At 45.4% G+C, this 23619-nt stretch overlaps 1 protein-coding gene across 4 annotated transcripts in view; it reads left to right on the top strand.

The window, feature by feature from the left end:
- Positions 1-1181: 1181 nt before the first annotated feature.
- Positions 1182-23619, top strand: part of ppp1r16b (protein phosphatase 1, regulatory subunit 16B) — a 45916-nt gene continuing 23478 nt past the window's right edge. Inside the window, exons 1-3 of one of the 4 annotated variants that reach the window (XM_028998723.1) lie at positions 1185-1329; positions 6401-6483; positions 19732-20114. In XM_028998723.1, the coding sequence (XP_028854556.1) occupies positions 6443-6483; positions 19732-20114 (424 nt within the window). In that variant the 5' untranslated portion in view covers positions 1185-1329; positions 6401-6442. Of the gene's footprint in view, positions 1330-3420; positions 3433-6400; positions 6484-6804; positions 6842-19731; positions 20115-23619 lie in introns of those variants that run through there. The other 3 variants (XM_028998724.1, XM_028998725.1, XM_028998726.1) reach the window with 3 other exon arrangements.

Raw genomic sequence — 23619 nt, 5'->3', positions numbered from 1 at the left:
CCAGCCAGACTGGGAGTGTCCCCTACCCCAGCAAGCGCCTGGGGACTGGGAGGGCAGCTAAAGGGAGAGAACGGTGGAAGCTGGACAGATTCTGCTGACCTACATTTTGTTCCCCCTTCATCCTGTTAACTTGACCTTAATCGCTGTTCGTTTTTCAACCCAAAAAATCAGTCCTGTTCAGCTCAAGGTGTTTGCTTTGTTCATTTTTCCAGCACATTTTGGATGGTTTTACATTAGGACGTTTCACAAGATATTTGCCATCAGGGGACGATCCTTTGAAGCCACCCCCCATACCTGCATTCAGTGGTCGCCCAGCCAACATCATGGCCCGGCTGAGATAATCTCCTCCCAGGCCGGGGTGATCCGGAGCATTGCTGGCATTCCGGAATTCTTAATGAGACACACGACTGTGAAATGGATTCTTACTCTGCCACGGGAGACCCTCGGGCTCATTGCAGGCGGCGTTTCTTCTGTCAAAACGAAGCCACGTTCCCCATCTCCCGGAAAAAAAGGCAGTCGGGCAAGGAGGCTTCTTCTTTTTCATCGCTGTCATTTCAGCGTGTTGTGGAGCCTAAAACGCAGACGCATCCTACACAGAGGTGCACTGACACACAAGCCGGACAAAAAAAATTTGCAACATGTCATGATACGTCCTTTGGTAATGTGCTGTCGATGTGCTGGAGTCCAGTATTAATGCATAAAAGTTTGAGATGAACGAGAAACTCTATCCTTTCCCCCCAAAAAACGCAAAGATCAAGACAAGACACTTGGCCATGTGTCGTGATCGTATTATAAATGGCTGTTTTCATGAACAACAGATCTATGTTTTATTGCATAGCAAGAACTTCCATGACACCCAGACACACATAATCAAAGCTCTCTGTCCAGGAAAACCGGTCAGAAAAAAGGTCAGTTCATTGAAATCATTTAAAAATCTAGAAAATCTAAAAAAAAAAAAAGAGAAAGAAGACCTCTAAACAGAAGATTTTTCATGAGGTTTCACCGAGTCCACGTGACAGACTGCGCCCATTCCTTCATCGGTTTTTAATAAGATGTGATTTTTTTTTTTTTTGTGCATTTGATCCCTTCGCGATGATGATTTTGCGTTTTCTCGGCCCGAGTCTCCTCCCCCGGCCTCCTCGGCAGCCCCGCCCGGGAGGAGTGACTTCTTGTGACGGGCTGCGCCGCAGCCAGCCGCCGCCGACGCTGCCCCCCTCTTCAGACCGCACAACTATGCGCCCCGGCGGCGGCGGTGGCGGCGGCAGCGGCGGCAGCGTGCTCCACGGCTCCGCGGGCACCCGGGACTGAGCTGGGACCGGGAGGAGGGCGGTGAGTTTTTTTACGCGGCGAGACGGAAACCCGCGTGGAAACAAAGTAGCGGCGGCGGTCGTGGAGGGAGAGAGAGAGAGAGAGAGAGAGAGAGAGAGAGGGAGGGAGGTGGGTGGGGAGAAGGAGCCGCTACCATCTCTCAGCTCGTCTCCTTTCCGCCTTTTTCAAATAATAAAAATAATTCTACACACACATATATATATACATGCATAATTATTATATAAACTCTTCACCGCTCGACGGTCCCTGGGCTGCGACAGTGTTTCTCTCAGCGCCGAAACACTTTCAACTTGGCGGCGGAGGACGTCTGTGTGTGTGTGTGTGTGTGTGTGAGTGTGTGTGTGTTCGGTTTGGCTGAAGCGACCCCCGCGCGCGTCTGTCGCGATGTCGCGCCGTCTCGCGCCCCTCTGTCGCCGACAGAGCGCACGTGCGGCGCTCGAACGCCACCCGTCCCCGTCCCCGTCCCCGTCACCGTCCCCGTCCCGTCCACCGTGTAAAAGCCCCGCCGCGGCCGACACGTTTCGGATAAACGTGCGCGTACGTGCGTCGTGGCTTCTTTGAATGGGTGTCTGCGGAGGTCGCGGAGAACGTGGTCCGCTATAAAGGCAGCTTTGTTCCGGGGGACCTGATGAACTTCACCATTGTACCCGCGGATCATGCGGGGAGAGAGAGAGAGAGAGAGACGGGCGCCTTTTCTGCTCATTAAAACGTCTCATTAGGTGGTTTTTTTTTTTTTTTTACTCTCAGTTCTCTCTCTGAATCTGCTGCCCCGCTCGAGGTCTGAAGCGACGCCCTGAAAACCCAAGTGGGCAGAAGAGATCATGGTGAAGGGTTCCGTGTCCATAATGACCCCGCGTTTCTGAGTACAGACACTCTTTGGAGTAAAACGTGAACTTGTTTGGTAGTGGTAGTAGCCTAGTGGGCAACACTAGGCAACACTATTAAAGTGTACGGTGAAACACAGGCCACAGGCCTCAGGGAAGTGAAGTGACGGCACAAGGTGACACAACGAAATGGGTCCTCGCAGTGGCACCTTGGCGGCTCGGGATTCGAACCGGCAACCTTCTGATTGCGCGGCAGCTTCCTTAATTGTTAAATGGGCACTGCGTGGTGCACCAGGCCCTGCTCTGGTCTCTGGAACGGTGACGTGGTGGAAAATTCACTTTCGTTAAGACCACGCTGTTAGGCCACAAGATTTGTCATTGGCTCGGTCAGAGTCTCATCGGAAAAAAAAAAAAATTCGCATAATTCCGTCTGGGGCGGGTCCGGTACACACAAGGTTTCACGTATGGGAGTTACTTTTACAGCATCGAATAGTTAAAGGGACGAAAACTCTGCCAGTGGGGTTTGAACCTGGGACTTTGTTGTCGCCTGGTTTATAGGTGAGCGCGTGTAAATTTTTTCCCCCCGGTGTGACCTGTGAACCCTGTGTTGTGTTGCATTTGGAACAGAAGGGACGGAGTCGGACCGCTGGCCTACCTGGTGGCGTTCAGAAGTAGCCCGTGCCAAGCTGGTGATTTTGCCTGCTGTGCCGTATGCACTTTATCGTATTGTTAATAAGGGCATGAGGTCTCGGTTTGCCAATCGCTGACATTAATCTATAAATATCTGATGGCTGTGACACCGTCGCACAATCCGGACAGTAGGTGAGGTGGCGCTTTAAATGTATGATCGCGTGCGGCGGGGGGGTCTGGAGATTCACCCTCGCTGTATACGGCCTGTCAGTTCTGGTTAGATGCAGGACGTCTCGCGTCCGGGAAGTTGCCTCCGTGCAGCTCTGTATGGCTACACACACGCACACACACACACACACACACAGTGCTTTAACCCACTTTTTGAAAAACATTAACGCCTCTCACATCTCTTGGTATAACTGTTACATTCACGCCTGACGAGATGTTTGGCCTACTCTGACGCGCACACACACACACACACACACACACACACACTACAGACTCTTAATCCCTAACAAGGCTCTGGGATGCACGTGTGCACTCTCTGTGTCCCTCCCATACACACACACACGCTCTACATTATAATCCCTAATAAAACCTGGCACCTAGGTAGCCCCTCACCACACACACGCTGCCTACTAACACGAGGGTAAGACACGCACATGCGTTCTCTACGCGCTCCGCTTTTGTCTTTCTTACGGCTGTTAAATAATTCTGCGGGCAGAAGAAGAATGCTGTTGAAATGTTGATGCCGAGAAACATTTCTCAACGCGCTCGCTCTTTCTTTTTTTGGTTTTTAGAATTGACATTTCGAGATTTTCGAGAATGTTCCACCTCAAGCCGGGGCCAAGACCTGTTTACCGACCCGTGAGCGCGCTCGCGCCCCGAGATCTGATTAAAGCCGCGCTCTGACTGGCCGGCGAGGAGTTAATCTGAGGGCTTAGGCATGTCGGCAGGCCCCGGGGCGGCCGTGGCGTGGCCCGTGGCGCAGCTGCCGTCTGAGCGCGCGAGTCCGTCGCAGCTCGGGGTTTATTGCGCGCGCACGCGCGTTGCCCGCAGACAATAGTAGCCACCGGTAACACCAGCAACATAGCAATCTGTAAGCAATAGGGTTGGGCATCGTTTTGATTTGAACGATTCTGATTCCGATTCCGATTTCGGTTCTTTTCGATTCTCAATTCCGATTCTTTGTGGGAATTTCTTTGATATCACAGAGGATCATTTTATTTTGATTCAATATGAGTTGCAGGAGCTGCAGCCCATGCTGCACCAGACCAAAAAAACAGATTTAGATATGTAGAACTTGCAACCTGGTCTGGACTCTCTGTACATGTATAAACTTAATTCGTTAAAAACAGTTCTTGTTCAGAAATATGAGCATGTCTGCCTTGTCAGGCTGTATCCGTGAGCGTTCAGCACAGATTGTGTCACCGTTATTTCAGTAACGTTGTTGTTCACCACATTTGGTCAAGCGCTTTCTTGTTAAACTACAATCACTTACCTGATGGTTGTGACGAGGTAACGTTACTAAGGTTGGTTAGCGCAGGGTAGCCCGAGGAGGACGAGACGGTGTTTCATCATATTTGTAGTGCATTTGTAGTTCGTACTTTTTTTGTTCCATGTCGAGACTCAAACACGACAAAGGGGTTTGGTTTGTTTCCTCGATGCCAGTCGTGGAATGATGTTTTGTGCAATATAGAATATGTCAGCTTTGTAAAGAGTACGAGTTCGTTGTGGAGTGATGATTGCAATTTAAGATGCTCCCAGATTGAGGTTATGTGCAAGATATCATTTTGTCACATGTGTTGCACTGTGCCGACCCAGGCTTTTTTCGTGTGAAATAAAGCCACACTTTTGAGCGCCGCTTACCGTACTCCATAGCTGCAACTGAACAAGCGCTCGGCAAGCACTTCCGGAAATACGGTGGCCACACTGGAAAACAAGACTTGCGTGTTTGGAACCGATGATCGGAATCGAAAACAAATTTTATAAACAATTCCGATGGCATCGTTATTTTTTTTACGGTTCCAAGTTGGAACCGGTTCTCGATGCCCGACCCTAGTAAGTAAGATAAAAAAATGAGACGAGAACACGCGGGAAATATGCAGCATGTAGTGTATAGGAGTACGATGCAAAAAAAGGGTGCAGCAAACATCAACATTTGTTTGTGTGGTATTGCTGCAATATTATCATGGTTGAGGTGGTTGAAGTTTGACATATGCACAAAGTACGGCGTAGACAATGAAATTCTTACTTGAAAACCCCTCCCATGCAGACAGAACATGGGACATGACACACAGAAGACAAAGTGGTGCAGCAGCAATAAATAAAGTTGCATAAAGTGAATGTGCATAATGTAAAGTGTGTACAGGGTGGTAGTAGCCTAGTGGGTAACACACTCGCCCATGAGCCAGAAGAACCAGGTTCAAACCCCACTTACTACCATTGTGTCCCTGAGCAAGACACTTAACCCTAAGTTGCTCCAGGGGGGGACTGTCCCTGTAACTACTGATTGTAAGTCGCTCTGGATAAGGGCGTCTGGTAAATGCTGTAAATGTAAAGTGAATGTGCATAATGTTAAGTAAGTTGCATGTAGTAAAGCGTGAGGTGATGAGGTAGTATACGTTGTTTTGTGACAACGTGTACTGATTTGGTGTGTTAATGCATATGGTGTGTGTATGTTTTTTTTTTGTGATGGTTCTCTGTGTTAGAACAGACGTGTCTGCCGTGATGGTGTCACTCTGATGTCTGCAGTAGCCATGTGGAGGCGTCGCTGTGTTTGTTGACATGGTGGTTTGACCTCCCGTAGGTGGCGTCTGTTAGTAGCCAATCAGCACGCGGGAAAATATGGCGCACAGGACGTGAGCTCACGGTGTTGGCTGGCGTGTCTGCTGCGGCAGGAAGGCGCTGGGCCATTGTGAAGCACTTTTCCTTGCATTGTTGTTTTGAAGAGAACAGGCCATGCTTGAGCATGGTCTAGTGCCCCCCTCCGTCCCCTCTGTCCCCTCATCGCCAACATGTGGTCTTTGCAGTCTTTTTTTCCCCCTACTCGGTGCATCGCTTAACGCATGAATTCTGACTGGATGGCAGATGTGGTTTAACTGGGGCGGTTGCAGCCTAGCCGGTAACACACTCGCCTGTGAACCAGAAGACCACAAAGTTTCGGGTTTACACCCCACTTACTACCCTGAGCAAGACACTTAACCCTGAGTGTCTCCTGACTGTCCCTGCAACTACTGATTGTTAGTCGCTCTGGAAAAATGGTACAAATTTAAATGTGAATAATAACTAACCTTATGTGTTAACATCGGGGTCTAAAGGGGGGAAAAAACATTCAGCCTGGCCTCATATACATTTACATTTACAGCATTTATCAGACGCTCTTATCCAGAGCGACTTACAATCAGTAGTTACAGGACAGTCCCCCCTGGAGCAACTTAGGGTTAAGTGTCTTGCTCAGGGACACAATGGTAGTTAGTGGGATTCGAACCCGGGTCTTCTGGTTCATAGGCGAGTGTGTTATCCACTAGGCTACTACCACCCAGGTAGTAGCCTAGTGCAGTACAGGCCAAAGTTTGGACACACCTTCTCATTCAATGTGTTTTCTTTATTTTCAGGACCATTTATGTTGGGAGATTCTCACTGAAGGCATCAAAACTATGAATGAACACATTTGGAGTTATGAACTTAACCAAAAAAGGTAAAATAACTGAAAACATGTTTTATATTCTAGTTTCTTTGCTCTGATTAATGCTTTGTACACTCTTGCCATTCTCTCGATGAGCTTCAAGTGGTCGTCACCTGAAATGGTTCTCCAACAGTCTTGAAGGAGTTCCCAGAGGTGTTTAGTAGTTGTTGGCCCCTTTTTCTACACTCTGCGGTCCAGCTCACCCCAAACCATCTGGATGGGGTTCAGGTCCGGTGACTGTGGAGGCCAGGTCTCCACATTTTGTTAAGTACATAACTCCACATGTGTTCATTCATAGTTTTGATGCCTTCAGTGAGAATCTACCAATGAAAATGGTCATGAAAATAAAGAAAACACATTGAATTAGACGGTGCGTCCAAACGTTTGGCCTGTACTGTATGTATCAAATGATGAATTATTTGAAATGACTCCAGAAATCCAAATGGTGGTAATCTTGCCATGTCTTCAGCGCTGGGAAGGGATGGGGATGGTTGTTTGAGTGTTTAGGAAAAATCAAAAGAACGTCAGTGGTGCCGCACTTCAAAGTGATGATTTTTCAAAGTGTGAGTGTGTTTATGTGCAGGCAGGCTCCACTCAAAGGAACATTTTACAGCCCCAATTTTTTTTTTTATAAATATAATATATCAGACCTTTTTTTTTCTTAATTTCTCTTTGCATTCTCTGCATGTTTTGTCTGTTTATTTATTTTTGATTATTTCATGGTCCATTTTACTCTCTCTATCTTTCTGTGACCGTTTTCAAGTGATCCCGTCTCGGCTAAGCCGCCTACCGTACCGCCGAGCTGCAGACTCTGTGAAAACTTTGCTTTGTCGTTAGTGGCGAGCAATTAGAAGCATCTCTGGAGCACAGGGTGACTGGCAGAGCACAAGGGAGGCCATTCATTAGAGCAGCTCTGCTCTCTCTGTTTATTTGGCTCGGAGACTCGACATGAATTCACGTTTGCTGCTCAAAACGCTTAATTAGGCGGCGAAATTGGAACCGGAGAGATGAGTCGTTGTGGGCAGCGAGGTGTGTGTAGGGCGGGACACAGGAACTCGATAAACCATTTCATAGCTGTGGCACTCCTTTATCGACTCCAGCATTGTCGGAGGGGAGCGTGAGCTCTGATCAGCAGAGGTGACGAACTGACACGGCGTGGCCGAGACGAACCTTCCCTGGGTGCCAGTTCAGACCGAGGCCGCAGTCTAAAAATGGTCTTCCAACATAAACTGGCCTGGTGGTGCCCCGCCCAGCCTTGGGAGGGCGGATGGTAGGCCTGGGCGGAAAGTTGACCGAACCATGTGAGTCTGGCTCTGTGAGTTTGACTGTCCTGACTAGTTTTGACCATACAATTTAATGTAAACAGTGCTTGATGCGTCCGAGGGATTCGTCAGGATCGGTTTTTATAGTTTGGTGTTTGGTCTGTGCGTCTGTGTTTAGTTTCATAATGTGCGCAATTGATTTTGAGCCATTGCACACCTGCGGAATTAAAATGAATTGAATTGAAATGAAAATGCGCCTCAGACAGGCCTGTCTACTCCAGTCTTTGTATAGCTGTCCTGGTTTGTTCCAACAACTGGGGACACAATGACCCAGAATTACGCTTGGCCCGAGTGCTTTAAATCAAGGCAACCGCTTCAGAGGAAATAAACTCCATGTCACCCACCGCCAAGTAGGACAAGTAATCCTGACTGAATAAAACGTCCTCTTAGAGGACACATGGGGACAGAGGGAGTCAAGAGAGAGCAAGTTCTGAGAACTTGTTTATGGGGAAGGGTTGCTGAAGTCAAGATAGCAGAGGAAGAGTCATTACCTGAAGTATTTCATATCAGACAAAAGAGTGGAAGGGAGCAGGTATGTAATGAGTGCGGCTAAACTGATGCTAAATGGGGTTGAGATTATTAGAGGTCATTGGGATCAGTGGAAGGGGAGGTGCCTTTCTTGCTTTAACTATTCTGATTGGATGCAAATGTTGGGTGGAATAAGTAGTTGTTTTTGGCGGCCCGACTAATTTTAACTTTAGTCTAGTCCAGCTGTCATTTTAGTCTTTATTAGTCTTAGTCATGTCCACACTCATATTAGTCTAGTCTTAGCATTTTAGTCTTAGTCTTCTATTTAACCAAGTCAATAAGTACCTAGTGGAATAGACAAACACAACATTTTCATTTTTTATAGAATAGTAGAGTAGAATACTCTACTCTGAAGAATACTCTACATCCATTCCATAAACAGAAGACCCTCTGATCTGTTCCATGTTTTTCAACCACACATTCTGTTTTTTTCCACTTCATTGTAAAAAAAAAGTGCATCCAAAGATCGCTTCGTCGTTTACTCCCAGCCATTTCCCAAAATAATCACAGGTATCCTGAAATCAGATTATGTGTATTGCGGAAGTAACATGGTCTATGGTCTGATGTTCTGCACCTTTTGCAGAATATCAGTCTGTCCTTGATGATTTTCTGGGAGAGAAGTGGCTTCTTTGCTGCCCTTCTTGACACCAGGCCATCCTCCAGAAGTCTTCACCTCGCTGTGTGTGCAGGTGCACTCCCACCCGCCTGCTGCCATTCCTGAGCAAGCTCTGCACTGGTGCCACCCCGATCCTGCTGCTGAATCATCTTTAGGAGACTTGCTGGACTTTCTTGGGCGCCCTGAAGCCTTCTTCACAACACTTGAACATCTCTCCTTGATGATCCGATAAATGGTTGATTTAGGTGCAATCTCCAGCAGCAATATCCTTGCCTGTGAAGCCCTTTTTATGACACGCCATGACGACTGCACATGCAGTTAACCATGGTTAACAGAGGAAGATGACTTCACTCTTCATAACATTCTGGAGCACATGCAAATTGAAATAATAAAACGGAAGCAGCAAACCTTGTGAAAACCAGTATTTGTGTCATTCTATCTATGATGTAAACAACAATATTAATTTCTTATTTAGCCCATACAGTATGTTGCAATGGGCTTTGACAGTGGACACCCCCTACACTGATCCTTTCTGCACACAAGGCAAAAACTCCACTAAAAATCTCTGAGAAAAGGGAGAAACCTCGGGAAGGAGTGAGTCAGAGAGGGACCCCCCCCCTAAATAAGAGGAAATAGTGTTTCGTTTTTGGCAAAAAAAAAAAAGTTCTTATTTTGTAAATTATAAGCTACTTCAACTTTAGATGATGTTCTGCTGTTTAAATCTCACCTGATCTGAGATTATATCCTAACGGAAAAGCAGTGTAATGAAAAAGGATTTATAAAAAAATGATATATATTGAATGTTGATCAGCACAGTCCTATTGCTAGCGTGGGCATCTGGCGCACAATCGGCTGGAATGAAAGACTCACAATGGACGCGACTTGGTAGGGGCCGCGTGAAGCTGCGTTCAGAGGAGTAGTGTGGGCTCCTGTTTCTCTTGGAAGATGAGGAGGAGCAGGAGGAGTTGCACTGCCCTCGGTACTGGACAAATTCGTGGTCGACAAACTTGGTTCATTGCAGGGACATGCTGGATAGGGTCGTGCATGGAAGATCGGGACTGTATCATCGGGGATAAACAATTGCAATCCAGAACCGTAGTGGAAAGGAACAGACAGTCGGCGTGAGGCCTAGTTGGTTAGGATAATAAGGCTTACGCATACATGGCAGGCAGCGTCTTAGTTCGCACCATTTTATTGTTTGTTGTGCCGGTTCCTTCCGGGCCGGAACCCTCTGGTGGCCTGGCGGACTAGTTGTAACCATGACAATAATAAATAAGCAGATATTTAAATAACTGGCGGCAATATACATTCTACTGTACTTGTGTACCTTTGTAACAGTACAATCGTCTATAAAATCGATGTGGATAAGTTAGCATGGCGACTCGTATGAATGTTAACTGTCAGGCAGCTCCATCCGGTGCTGCTTCCCTCTATGACTGTATAATAAAAGCCTTTGAAAGTGATGTGATTGTCATTGTGAAATAGTGAGCAGTGGGCAGCCACGAAAGGCGCTCGGGGAGCAGTGTGTGGGGACGGTGCTTTCACCAGTGGCACCTCGGTGGCACCTCAGTGGCACCCTGGCAGTCCGGGTTTACAGGAATCACTGTACATTTGTATATTCCTATATAATTGCATCAGTCTTTTGTTGTTTATACTTTACCATGGCATCTGAGATGATTTTCCGTGATTATTGGTTGACCTCGGTTGGCCCCTTTTGTATTTAGTTTAGGAGAGAATGCCTGTGGGCTGCCATTGTGAATTTGGTCACTGCCAGCAGGAGGACAATAAAGAAGAGTTACTGAGAGAATTCTCTCTGATGCTTGACATCAGCGGACCCCGGTGGGATCACAAAACAGAGTGCACTGCAATAACACATTTTTATTTAACTTCACTCTGGACAGAATGTACATGCGAAAGATTACGTTAGTCTGTCTGTAATTTCCAGGCGGCCTGTTCAGGGATTTGTAATTTTCATGCCTGAAAATGAGCGATAAGGCCTCAACTTTGACCTGCATTCTGCAATAACCACCGTGACCCGTTGACTCTGTTCTTAATTAGTCACATTTGTTCCCACCACAGATGACTGTAGAGGTGCAGGCTGAAATACTTTTGGTTGCTATCAGCCGCACACCGCCAAATGATTGAACTGCAGAGCAGGAAATTGGCAAGCAGAACCCAATGGCGATAAATTGCAGACGTGAAGGACAAAATGCAGTGATTGCCCCCTGACCAGTTTAAATTTCACAGGAGGCACATTTGTGTGATTACTCTTTTTAAAAGCCCATTCAGAACTTTTCCACTGTGGGAATGTGGCGATGAAACCTCTTAAATCTTAGTGTGAGCGTTGGGGGCTTTGAGCCCGCCATTCCGGTGACCTCCCGGTGACCCCCTTTGCTGTGCTCAGGATTTAACCCTGAGCTGCAGTGATGGAATTGATGTGCTCTATAGACGAGATTTTCACAGCAGTAATATTTCTCACTGTTTCCACTTCATTATGAAATTAATCCGCTGGTCTATGCCATATTTCTAGTTTTTTTTTTTTTGGTTAATAGTTATGGAGTGTATAACATTGAATTTGTAAAAGTAGAGGGTGGTAGTAGCCTTGTGGTTAAGACGCTCGCATATGAACCAGAAGACCACAAAGTCACAAGTTAAAACCCCACATACTACTGTTGTGTCCCTTAGAGTCTCCAGGGGGGACTGTCCCTGTAACTACTGATTACTACTGAACTACTGATTGTAATTAACTCTGGATAAGGGCGTCTGATAAATGCTGTACTTGCTGTACTTAATACACACACACGTTGTGTATTAAGTATTATTCTCTCTAAGAACATATTTAAGTATTATTCTCAATCCCAAAGGCAAGATTTCTGTGGTACTCTAGTATAATATTAATGTATATATAAATGTATTTATATTCCACTACTGGACCTTTTTTTGCTTCATCAAATGGTCTCAACAGGCGCTGGTGTGGGTATATAAGGTAGTTTTTAAACAACGTTTTGCATCATTTATACACTTATCAAGTAATTCATCATAGGGGCAGGGGGAAAAAAAGCATTATTGACCATTAATTGCCTTATTTTCTTTAGAATCTAATTGCAATTCAACTTTGCCCAAATTTGTACCGCAGGACGTCTGGCTCACGTGTGTGAGTGTGATAGGAGGAAACAAGTCCCCCTTCTGAGCAGGCCTGAAAGATAAAATCTTGTATAAGAATTAATTATGGCACTTTCCATCCTCACGGATATCAGAAGTGCTTGTTGACTCTTGCTGTGAGGACGGCGTGTCTCTGCTGCCAAGTTATTCCTGCAATCTGACAGGCAGCACGCAGCCCAGAATCCTCCTCGTCCTCCCCAGCGGAGACGTCTCTGGAACGCCACGGCAACCGCTTGTTATGCGAGTGTGTGGGGATGTTCGGGGGTCATGTGCGCGTCAGTGTGAGGTTGCCGGGAGGAAGAGGTCAACGGTCACGTGGGGGTTTAACCCCAGGCTTCACGTCTTTTTCAGGCCGGTCACTGATGTTGTCCTGATGCTGAGTTCAGTGTCTGAAAATTAACGTTCCCCAATACGTAATTTAACAGGAGATGGATGGGTCGGTCAGTGTGAGGCCACCTTTGTCACTGTGAGTGACTCTTTAAGACTAGCCACCTCTCCATTGGCATGGAGGTTAAGTGACACCTCCACCAGAGGGCCGTGTCATAGACTTCGTACAAACCTCTCCACAATTCTCAAAGTCAAGGATAGTAGGACAGATTTGTCAAGTTAGAACCTTTCACAATATAACAGTCTCTCGACAGTGCAGCCGTATGTCATTTAAAATGTACAGTCCTTGTTCAAGTGTATAGGATTGTGGGTATTTTTCAATAAGAAATACAGATTGATTTTTAGAATATTTATTTAAATGAAGAATCTGGTGACTGGTAGTTATTGGTAGGTACTAGATATTGCAACAGTACTCTATTGGGGTTTGGTTGGACCTGATGAGATTTGTCTTCATTACCCTAACCATAACCCTATTGTTGTGCATGACCCTTGACACTTAGCAGAGATGTGGTTTTACCACGTTTGTTTGGCTTTTTACTGTACTCATTGCTTCTTTTTTTGTTCTGTCCTCACTATCTAATCTACCTCACATCCACGTTGTAATGTGTGTATGACCCAACTGTTGCCTCATTGGCCTGTTTTGATGGGCATCGGTTGGATATTTTTAGGCAGTGGACCAGTCCTTGCTTTGGTCAGTGGAGTTTTTTATTTAGGTACAACTCAGGTGATTATTTTATTCCCTATTCGTCACTCCCAGGCTAAAGCTCCTTCTTTCTGTCTTGCTCCTTTTGGAATAAGCGGGTGGGTTTTCAAAGTCCGGTTAAGTAGATGTTGCGAAAATAGACTCTGGACTGGAAGAATCACAGAGCTGTGTTTTTATTACAGTTTATGCTGCGGCCATAAAACTTTAAACGCAGGTAGCTGGTTCCCCGCCGACCCCCCCCCGGTGAGAGCAGGTTGGCTTGGGGCCTGTTGCTGCCATGGATCAGAGAGAAAAGAAGAAATTTGCTGGTAGCGATGTCGATTTAGTTGGCTGATTTAATGCAATTATCTGCACTGACAAATTCAGACTCGAGTGCACTCAAACTCATTCATAATTTCTTAATCAAAGGTTAACAAAAATTCATTTTGTGAAGTTGATCTTTTCAATTTAAAATAGTAATTTTTTCCCCATTTAAATATAATCATCAGCAGAGTCGACCAGCCAAAAAACAACAGTTTCTCTGTTGAATTTATTTAATGGTTGGTTCAGTTATGGCAGCAACACTAGGGCCCTATTATTTTCGCAATGCTTGTTTATAATTTGCGTTTCTGCCCGCTGCAGCCCACTACACGTGTTGTCCAGTTGAGGCAGGACTTTTGCACACCAACGCAACGTAAATGCGCGTCAGCGGTGGCAAAGAGGTAGTCAGTGCTGAATCCGGACCACTTGCCGATTGGTTCCATGCATGTGCGCACATATGCAGCGCTTAGGCTTGGCTCTTTTGTACGAACATATTAATAAATCATATCAGAAAGAGAGAAAAGAAGCAAACTAGCATGATCCAGTCACCCCAGCAAACTCATGGTCATGCAATAAAATAAAACGTGGTTTTATTGTCACGGTTGCACTTCATTATGCAAGTGGGCGCAACTTTTTTATGTTACAGGCCTCCCCTATGTTTATTTATTTGATATGTTTTTTTATGTTGAGGTCAAATGTGTATTGTGATGAAATAGTTCTTTGCATGAAATGCAATATTATTTACATGGTTTACAAAAGCAAAGAGTAAATGCCCAAGCACTTTGTAGAACAGTGATTAAATGTGAGAACAGTGATTAAATGTGTTATTTTTTCCCCACCCATGCCATAATAACATATACATATGTTTATAATGGAAAACATGGAATTCTGAAGAATTCAAATGGAAAAAATGAATTTAGGAAAAAATAAAAAATGATTTCATAGGGTACTACAACTGATGGTGATGAGCATTTTTTTAATTAAGTGAAAGTGAAGTGATTGTCATTGTGATACACTGCAGCACAGCAGTGTGTGGAGACAGTGCTTTGCTCAGTGACACCTTGGCGGATCGGGATTCGAACCGGCATCCTTCTGATTACGGGGCCGTTTCCATAGCTGCTAGGCCATCCCCAAGTTACTTCAGTTCTTGAAATGATTACGATTACCTGTGCAATGTACCTGCACCAGCAACAACAACCTGCCTTGAACATGACTCAAGTAATCCGATTTTAGAACCAGAACTAACTTTTACTGTAATACAGATTGATTTTTAGAATATTTGTTTAAACGAAGAATCTGGTGACTGGTAGGTACTAGATATTGCAACAGTACTCTATTGGGGTTTGATTAGGCCTAATGAGATTTGTCTTCATTACCCTAACCATAACCCTATTGTGCATGACCCTTGACCCTTAGCAGAGATGTGGTTGTACCACGGTTGTTTGGCTTTTTTCTGTACTCATTGCTTCTTTTTTTGTTCTGTCCTCACTATCTAACCTACCTCACATCCACGTTTTAATCAGATTTTAGAACCAGAACTAACTTATATTATAAATCCTAATAAAATGCATGGACTGTGTTTTCTGTTTCCTTGTATCATCAGGAAATCTAAACAGAATTACGATCAGCTTTAAAAAGCAGCATAATTCTTCATACCTCGCCTCCCTCAATGAGAAACCCCTCAATGCACACTATACTATACAAGTATGCCTAGATTTGCCTATACATGTTGCCATGGGGAACTTTATGTATCAATACATAAATAAGTGGTGATCTGAATGCTGGGGTTGCTGTAGCGATTTATTTATAATTGGACGGGATCCAGAGTCATGGTCAGTGAGCTGGAATGCGTTGCAGGACCCAGCAGGCACGCAGCTGCCAGGATCGGTACCAGTCGGCCACGGCACGCTGCACAGGCGCTGTTAACAGCCGCAAAAAACAAATGGAATTATTTATTCATTACAAAAAAGGGAACGTGAGGCCGAGATAACATGGCGGAATGAAAATGAGCGCTGGTCTCAGGATGACTGCTTGTACCAGAAGCTTCCCTGGTTCTGCTCGGCCCGCTTCCCGCATTGGGCTGGTCAAGGATGCGTGTGCGATCCAGAAACTCATGTTGGTGCTCCTCTGAGCTTTGAGGGTCTCAAATGACGTTACAAGACGGGAGTCTTTGGCTCTAAAGCCATTACTGTCTCTGGTGAAGTTTTGCTGCAGGCCTAGTATCACCTCAATTTTCCCCCTCAATCCTCTCTGGCGTCGCCCGGGAGACTTTGATTGGCAGGGTGCCGACCCTGGTGGGATGTGAAAATGAGGGGATATGAGGCTTGCTGTTCCAGGGGTCACTCTCAGCCACCGCGTGCCCTGTAAATTGCTTCTGTTACTGCTGTGCTGCGAACGTTGGGGAAATGTTAGCGCACAACGTTCAGGGAGGGTTAAAGGGTGTTTGTGCGCGGTTTAGACGTGTTGCCCGGGGATCGGAGGTCTGTGCGATGGCTGAAGATACGGTGATGGGTCTGGAGTACAGAGAAACGTCTAGGCAGCATTTATGTCAGGTCTCAGGCCTTGACTTGAAGACCTTGAAGTTCAGGAGCGATTAAGGGGTGTTGCGTGAATATTCAAGTTAAAAGGATGTAATTTGAAGTAAAGGCATTGATTTTGGTTTTAAAACACACTTTTCCAATTCTGTTGGTCAGTTCGGTGTTTGGAATTTTTTTTTTATCCACCAAGTAGGCAAAATAAAATATGCAAGGACTAAGCAAGCTATGCTAACTATGCAACTTTGAACAGTGCTTCCATCTAGTGGCGCTTCTTTTAACGACATTATGCAGATTAAGTTTGAGAGATATGGTTTGAGATATGGCTTGTCTTTGCTTATCGATGCTTAAACAAATTTGACATTTAACAGCTTTAAGATGATTTCAGTGTTTGTGGCAGCGTAGTTGTTCCTGTTGCTTGCATCACAACGACTGATTTAAATATTGTTGCAATTGTGCGATTCTAAAACCCAAATCTGCCGCAGCGCCCAGAGCCCAAGTAAAAGTTCCTTGATTAGGAATCCATTTAGCAAAGCAGCAGCATGCGAGTTATACAACCCCTCCCAGCGTTATTGATTTACTGTAATCTCCCGGTGATGTTTGACCCGCAGAGGGTGACCCGCAGTCTCTGCGTAATCATATTTGTGGTTATAATCTGTGTGATATGCTCGGGTTTTTGTCGAGCCGCTCACGCCGACATCGGAAGCCCTGTTTGTGTGCGTTTTGCCAGCGTTAGGTAATGAAATTACTCCTGCCTTCATTTCATCAACGGGGGCTTCCAGGACCCGTCTGCCTGCTGCTGCCGCTGTTTGCTGCTCCGATGGCGGGACTAGAAACACAGCGGCCGGTGCAATTTGTCGCACAGCTCATCAGATACTGTAATTTATTACATTTACATCTCCGCCGGTGTTAAGGTAATTAGGTGCGGCAGGACACGCATTGTGCAACTCGGACCCTTCGGTTGCTGAACTGACCCCGATTTCAATCACCCCTCTTTCCTTCCTATCCAAGCCGCCTTCTGCTGTGCCCTGATCGTATCTGGGAAATAAAGGAAGGCCGTGCAGTTCTGATAATTGCGTCCCGGGCTGACCCTGCTGTGGTGACCAGGTGCTGGTTTGTGTTTTTTTTTCTGTTCTTTCTTCTCCCACCCTGGTGGTGCACGTGGGCTTCCACCCTCCAGCTTCCTCCTACCGTCCCGAGACAACAACTCTGTGGATTGGCTCCCGCACCCGCAGATCTACATAATCTACATAAAGTATCAGGATGTAGTCTGAGTTCCTACACTCAGTGGTGGCCTAGCGGTTAATGAAGCGGCCACGTAATCAGAAGGTTGACTGTTCAAATTCCGAGCTGGCCACTGCTCACCAAGGGTGATGGGTTAAAAGCAGAGGTCACATTTCGTTGTGTCACCGTGTGCTGTGCTGCAGTGTATTACAGTGACAATCACTTTCACTTCACTTTTTTCACTGAATGACCTGCTACCCGAGTCCATAGCTGGCACGGCAGACCATAGCACCTGTCACTTTCTCAAAAATCTGCTCATCAGATTAATCAATCAAGAATACATTTCTAAAATATTGGGATGTTTGTAGGAATATTCCCTAGCTTTTTAGAAAGATAATGGGAGAGGGACCAATCAAGTCCCATCTGTAGGGGATTTAGATGATAGCTCCCAAGTATTGAACAACTGTTCTTGTGGGACTAGGTGAGAGAACGAGATGTTCAGTTTGTTTTAATTAGACATCGATTGGGTATATGGAGTTTACGAGCTGGCCATCCAACACTAAATCAGAACAATAAATCACCCCCCCCCCCCCCCCCCCCCCCCCCCCAAACATACCTGTTCATTTGGTTTATCCCGTATGGCCTAAAAAAATCCTCTTTGCGCTCTGTTGTCCATGTGTGTGCTTTATCTCGTACCCTTGCATCTTGAACTGTTGTGTCTGTATCACTGCTGGATGCAAAAAAAATCAATATAGCATATCTGCCCCCCTTTATCCATTTAATTGAGCTTTAACAGCTTTTTTTTTTTTTATCAGGTCTTACTCCGCAGTCATTGTTCAAGCACCCGGGGGGGCTGGTTTTCATTACCTTTTCGTTTTGTTTATGTATGTACGGTATATTTCTATCATTCTTCATTCGTTCCTCTCTCTCCTCATCTCCACGCCGTTATCGCTCTATTAGTCACTCGCACCCAGCAGCACAGGAAGCGATCGAGCGTGCAGCGTCCTCACGGTGCGTTGCGGTTTTCTGCTATTTCTTTACTTTGCAATACCCCGGCTGGCGTGCATGGTGTGTGTGCATATTAAAGACTGAGGGGAACTTTTCAGGCGGCGTTGAAGAAGAAAAAATGGATGCTGGACGGGCTCTCGTCTGCAGGAGCGAGGGAAAGCGTGTTAAATATTTATGAAAAGTGTGTTCTGAAGGGAACATCCCACTTTGACCTCGTTGGGGAGATTTCACAGTAAAACACAGGCCTCTCTTTGTTTTTTTTTTGCCATTTAGACGTACATTGACATGATCTTGTCTGCAGTTTTGGGTCACTCGCGTGGGGTTTAAGTTGAGATTGGTGATGACATGCTGAGTGCAGTCCAGGAAGTGGTAAATCTTGTGTATGCGCCGGGTAGAAGGCACATGGTCTCAACAGGATATAAGCGGCCATGAACGGCTTTGCTGAGCAAATGGAAAATTCCGACGAAGAGGACAGAGACGAAAGCAGCGACTTGCCCGTCGTCGACGTGCAAAATCCCCTCACCCCCCAACTCTGATACCAGTGACTTTAAACTGCTCGAAATGATTGAACGCCTGTAGTGGCCTGGTGGTCTCTGGAAGGGATGGCGGTGGGCAGCTGGTGTCCACATCACAGGCCTCTCAAACATTTTTGTATTTTAATACATATGTATATGTACATTGGTGCTGACAAAGGCAGATTTAGATTGTGAATAATATTTCTTCAATCTTGAAGCTTCAGTGCAATATTCCCAAAAATTAGATGGAAAAAATTTATGTAGAGAGTATTTCAGAAATGGCATAATTATATGCTTGGGAGTGGGGAATAATGTGTTTACAGCTAGTCGGGTCTTGCATTGTTCATTGTGGCTTTGACATAAATAACCCAAAGTTTGTTGTCAGGGCTGTGTATGTGTACAAGAGCGACCTACCAATCAGCACGAACCACAAATGCAGAACCTCCGGTGATCGTGGTCCTCTTCACTGCTCACTGCTTTTTTTTTTTTACATTGAGTTGCATAGACCTGCAAGTGCCGGGTGCAGATTTTTGAATATTGCTGTATGCTGCAATTCATTATATGTAAAGGGAAATTTTTTTTAATGTTTTATTTTAAATTATGAAAATCTAACTTTTTTTATTCGTTTGTGTTATTAGCATGCTGGTGAACATGTAGGTTACTAATTTCTTAACGAAGTTCTTAACTGACATTAAGTCGTCCAGACTGAGGAGCCGTCAATCTTTGGGCTCCTCCCATTTCAACTCCTCCCTGTGCATATAAAAAACATAAATAAAGATCGTGTCCTTGGTGATTTAAATGAGAGGTCCTTTCTTATTTTATCTGTTTGTGTAACCCCGTGTTTAACATTTAGTGTTGTGCTTTAGCGCCAGCACGTTATTCGTGTCCATAATACTTACTGTTGTGTTATTAATGTCCGTTTTTGCTGACAGCACCGTGTCTGTCTCTTTCTGCTTGGCAGATGGTCAGAGGTGATCTGGGCCGTAGGATGGGAGGAGACGTCTCTCGATAGGACAGCCCCTCCCCATCCCCCGTTCCCGTCGACCCGCCTACGTCCCCCGGCCCCCATCATGGCCAACCACCTGGAGCTCCTGAACGAGCTGCAGCAGCTGGACAAAGTGCCCAGCCTGGAGCGCCTGCGGGCCGCCCAGAAGCGGCGCGCCCAGCAGCTGAAGCGATGGGCCGTGTACGAGAAGGAGATGCAAAGCAAGAAGCGCAAGGCCGACAAACGGCGCGGCGGAAACGCCGGCAACTACGTCAATGGCGCGCAGAACTGCAGACGCGTGTCGTTTGCGGCCAGCGTGGCCCTGCTTGAGGCATCGGCGCGGAACGATGCCGACGAAGGTGAGGATGCTCATTAGGGTGACTTATTGATCCTGATGGAGCTAGTGGTGCTGATATGATACACATATGGTAAAAATAGCTGCGGTGCTATATCTCATGTCTATGATAAGTATGAGCATTTGTTTTTATTAAATTATGGATTATAGATTAATTCAAGTTGGTCTTATAGTAGAAACATGTCCGCTTAGTGCTCCCAGGAATCTGAACCATAGACCACTCTTTTTATTATTCAATAACTATGTTTTATTAATGCAATATCTGCATAGGAAAGGAAGGTCTGGACTAGGAGGGTTAAAGGGTTAATACAGAATGTCACATTATGACATAATTTAGTCCATAGTTCCTCTGGCTACTCATAGCAGAATACACTGATACTTCATATTGGCTGCAGCTTCACTATACATCATACGATACCATATCTGAACACGTTTATTAATTATATAAGTACTTTCAAAATACTGAAATTATTCGCAGCCTCACATGGGTTGCTTGGTGGTCCCTACTTACTGGGAGTCATCCATAAAAATACCATGTGCATCATCAGATACCTGCAGAAATTTTCTGATTATCTGTGGAATATTCTGATACCTGTAAGATATGAGCAATTTTCCGTTCCGAGCATGGAGGTCATGATGGGCGTATTTCGATCATTTTGCCCTGCAATTTAATCCTCCTCACTTCATGTGCTGATTGGACGCTTCAATCGATTCCCCGAAGTAAACAAGTGCTCCACTGACACACAATAAATGAGTTAAAAGCTACCATGAGTAAGAAAACGTCGGCAGCGGCTTCAACCCGCCAATCTTAGCTGGACCACGGAACATGTGCGGGCAGTGGAGAGGAAATAAAAATTGAAAAATGAAAAATCTGAAATGTTACCTAGAATAAATGTAAAACGAGGAGTTCTGTTCGGCAAATGGGGCACACGGTAATTTTCTTCTCGCAACGCAGCAATGTCGCACTTTAAACCATTACAAAAATCACAGTCAGAAACATGTGGAGCCTGAACCCAGGAGGATGGAAGTATTAATACAAAACGATTTACTTCATTTAAAGGTCCCCTATTATGAAATAATTTAACATTAATATGAGTTCCCCTAGCCTGTGGCTAGAAATAGCAATATGTATAAAGAGTGCTTTGGCCATTCTGCTTCACCGTTTAGAGAGCGCTGGCGGCCGGACATGGAATTTGTCCCATTATGACATCATAAGGGGAAAGGTTACATCCATTTCTCATGCCTTTCCCCCTAAAAAGTATCTCCACCGACCATTTGAATGTGAAAATAAACACAAATGTGTTTTTCGTTTTTTATTTCTGTCATGCAAGACAGTGGGTTAATTTTATTTTCTTCTTGGTTGCGCTGAACATTGTGGTTGGTGAATGATGTTGATGACGTAATTCCCACGAATGTCCACTCTTCTCCTCGTCCCAGCTCCCCCCCCCCCCCCCCCCCCCCCCCCCATTAGCATTTAAAGCTACACACACTGAAACGGGAAATTTCATTGTGACTCTGCAGCCATTTCAGAAAGAGACTTGAAACATTATGATTTAATTTAAAAAGATGCAACGTGTATAAAGCATCAAGCAGCGACATATTTACATGATTACAATGAAGCCCTTTATTGGTTCTAGTGATGTGGTAGTGAGAACTGGAGCAGCTGAATGAAAGTGACTAAAATGACGGTAAATGGCAAGTTAAATTGCATGGTGGATATTCACACTTTGGTTGAGCTACATTAAAGTTATTGTAATTCAGTTAGACCCACCAGCCCGACAAAATTTGTCAAATTTGCTGAATGTTTGCTGCACCCTCGCTTCCTGTTTGGTCGATTACTGGTAGCCCTGCGATGCCAGAAGTGGCGTGAAATGCTCTGACGCTCTCTAACCGGACCCACAGACGAGCAGTGTCATTACCAGCCGTTACACCCGTCCTGGACCAATTCGGTCCTAAGTGGCACTCTCACTGATGACTGTGGTCCGTCCAAGGGACGGCTCAATAAATCAGCCCGGGTGCGCCTACTGGTCAGGCCTGGCATCGATTGGCTCATCTCGCCATTGATTTCCGGCCGGCACAATTGAGGAACGTTATTGTAAGACACCAGAAATCTGGTTATCAGTTCCGTGCATGCAGGAACGGGAACGGTCAGAAATGTTTATATGAGACGCGCTGGTTTCAGTTAAAATGTCACTGGTCACCGTAATTACCAGTCTGTCAATGTATTATTCTGTGGTTAAAGGTAGATATTATGGACTATGAAGTTTACGTTGGCTGCACAGTTGGTTTTGTCCCCGTGGCAGCTGGTTTGCTCAGGATTTCTGTTAATCTCTTCTGTAATAAGCCACAAATGTTGCTGAAGGCAGTGCAAGACTGACAGACTCATTTTGGTTTATTAAAATTAAAAATTGAAAAAACTAAACTCTTATAATGAGTAATCTCGTCGCATTCTGCAGCTGTGCACGTCCATGTGAACACCTGAGGTTCACCGACCCTTCGCTTAATGTTTGATATACTGCGTCAGGACTTCTTGCACTCTCGTGCACACACACACACACACACACACACACACACACTGCAGAGTATCATCTCACTGCACAGGTGTGGAAGCATCATAAACTCACGGTGCCCATAAACCCTTCCACCTTCAGGTTGGCGGAATGCTGCAATGTGTCCTTGTATTTGGTCTGATAAGTGTGAAATTTTATGAAAGCGAGATAAGAGGTAAAAAAAAAAAAAAAAAACACAACTGGTTGTTTTAGGGTTTGGATGATATCTGTAGGAAAAGTTGGAGACTTTGCCGCTCGGGGTGTCACTCATGGTAATGACTCAGGAATTGCTTCTCCCCGCCGCCTTCCCGGCATCCTTTGTGCCGGCTGTAATGGAGACAGATTGCTTTTCTGACAGGTTGCTCGACAGAAACGGACTCTGCAGGGGTCGAGGGCGAGGATCCCACAGACAACGGCAGATGCACGGCCGGAATGGAACGCCCGCGGTCAGGGGGACACGTGGGGGCATTTGTGCGGGGTTTTGTGGCGGAAACGACATGGAGATCAGAGAAACGGTAGATGTTTTTCAATGAGCGGCCCTGTAAATGAGATCTTTCACAGTTCTGAAAAAAAGCCTGACATGACAAGTACTGCACAAAATAAAAAAATTAAAAATAAAAAAATTTAGTCAAACACTTAACAATTCCCAAGCATGTTCTTTTCCTCATCAGTGCTCATTGCTGGTGTCTTCCTCTAGTAAGTTGCTTTGGATAAGTAAAGTATACTTAGCATCTGTAAAGTAAAGTAAAGTGCAGCTTAAAAAATATATATATATTTCTTTGCAAACTTACAACATTTGAAACACTTTTACCAATCACCGAAACAAATTTAACAGCAGCAAATCAAACGGAAAGGAATAGTTATAGGCCGCAAGTTGGTGTTTGCTCTCGATCATTTTACCGCGCAAGCTGGACCCGACCCAGTTAAAAATGATAAAAGTTGCACCCGAACCCGACCCGC

This window comes from Denticeps clupeoides, chromosome 12, assembly GCF_900700375.1.
Source record: "Denticeps clupeoides chromosome 12, fDenClu1.1, whole genome shotgun sequence".
NCBI classification, from domain to species: domain Eukaryota; kingdom Metazoa; phylum Chordata; class Actinopteri; order Clupeiformes; family Denticipitidae; genus Denticeps; species Denticeps clupeoides.
The sequence above is the reverse complement of the archived record's forward strand: the minus strand, read 5'-3'. Positions and strand labels throughout refer to the sequence as shown.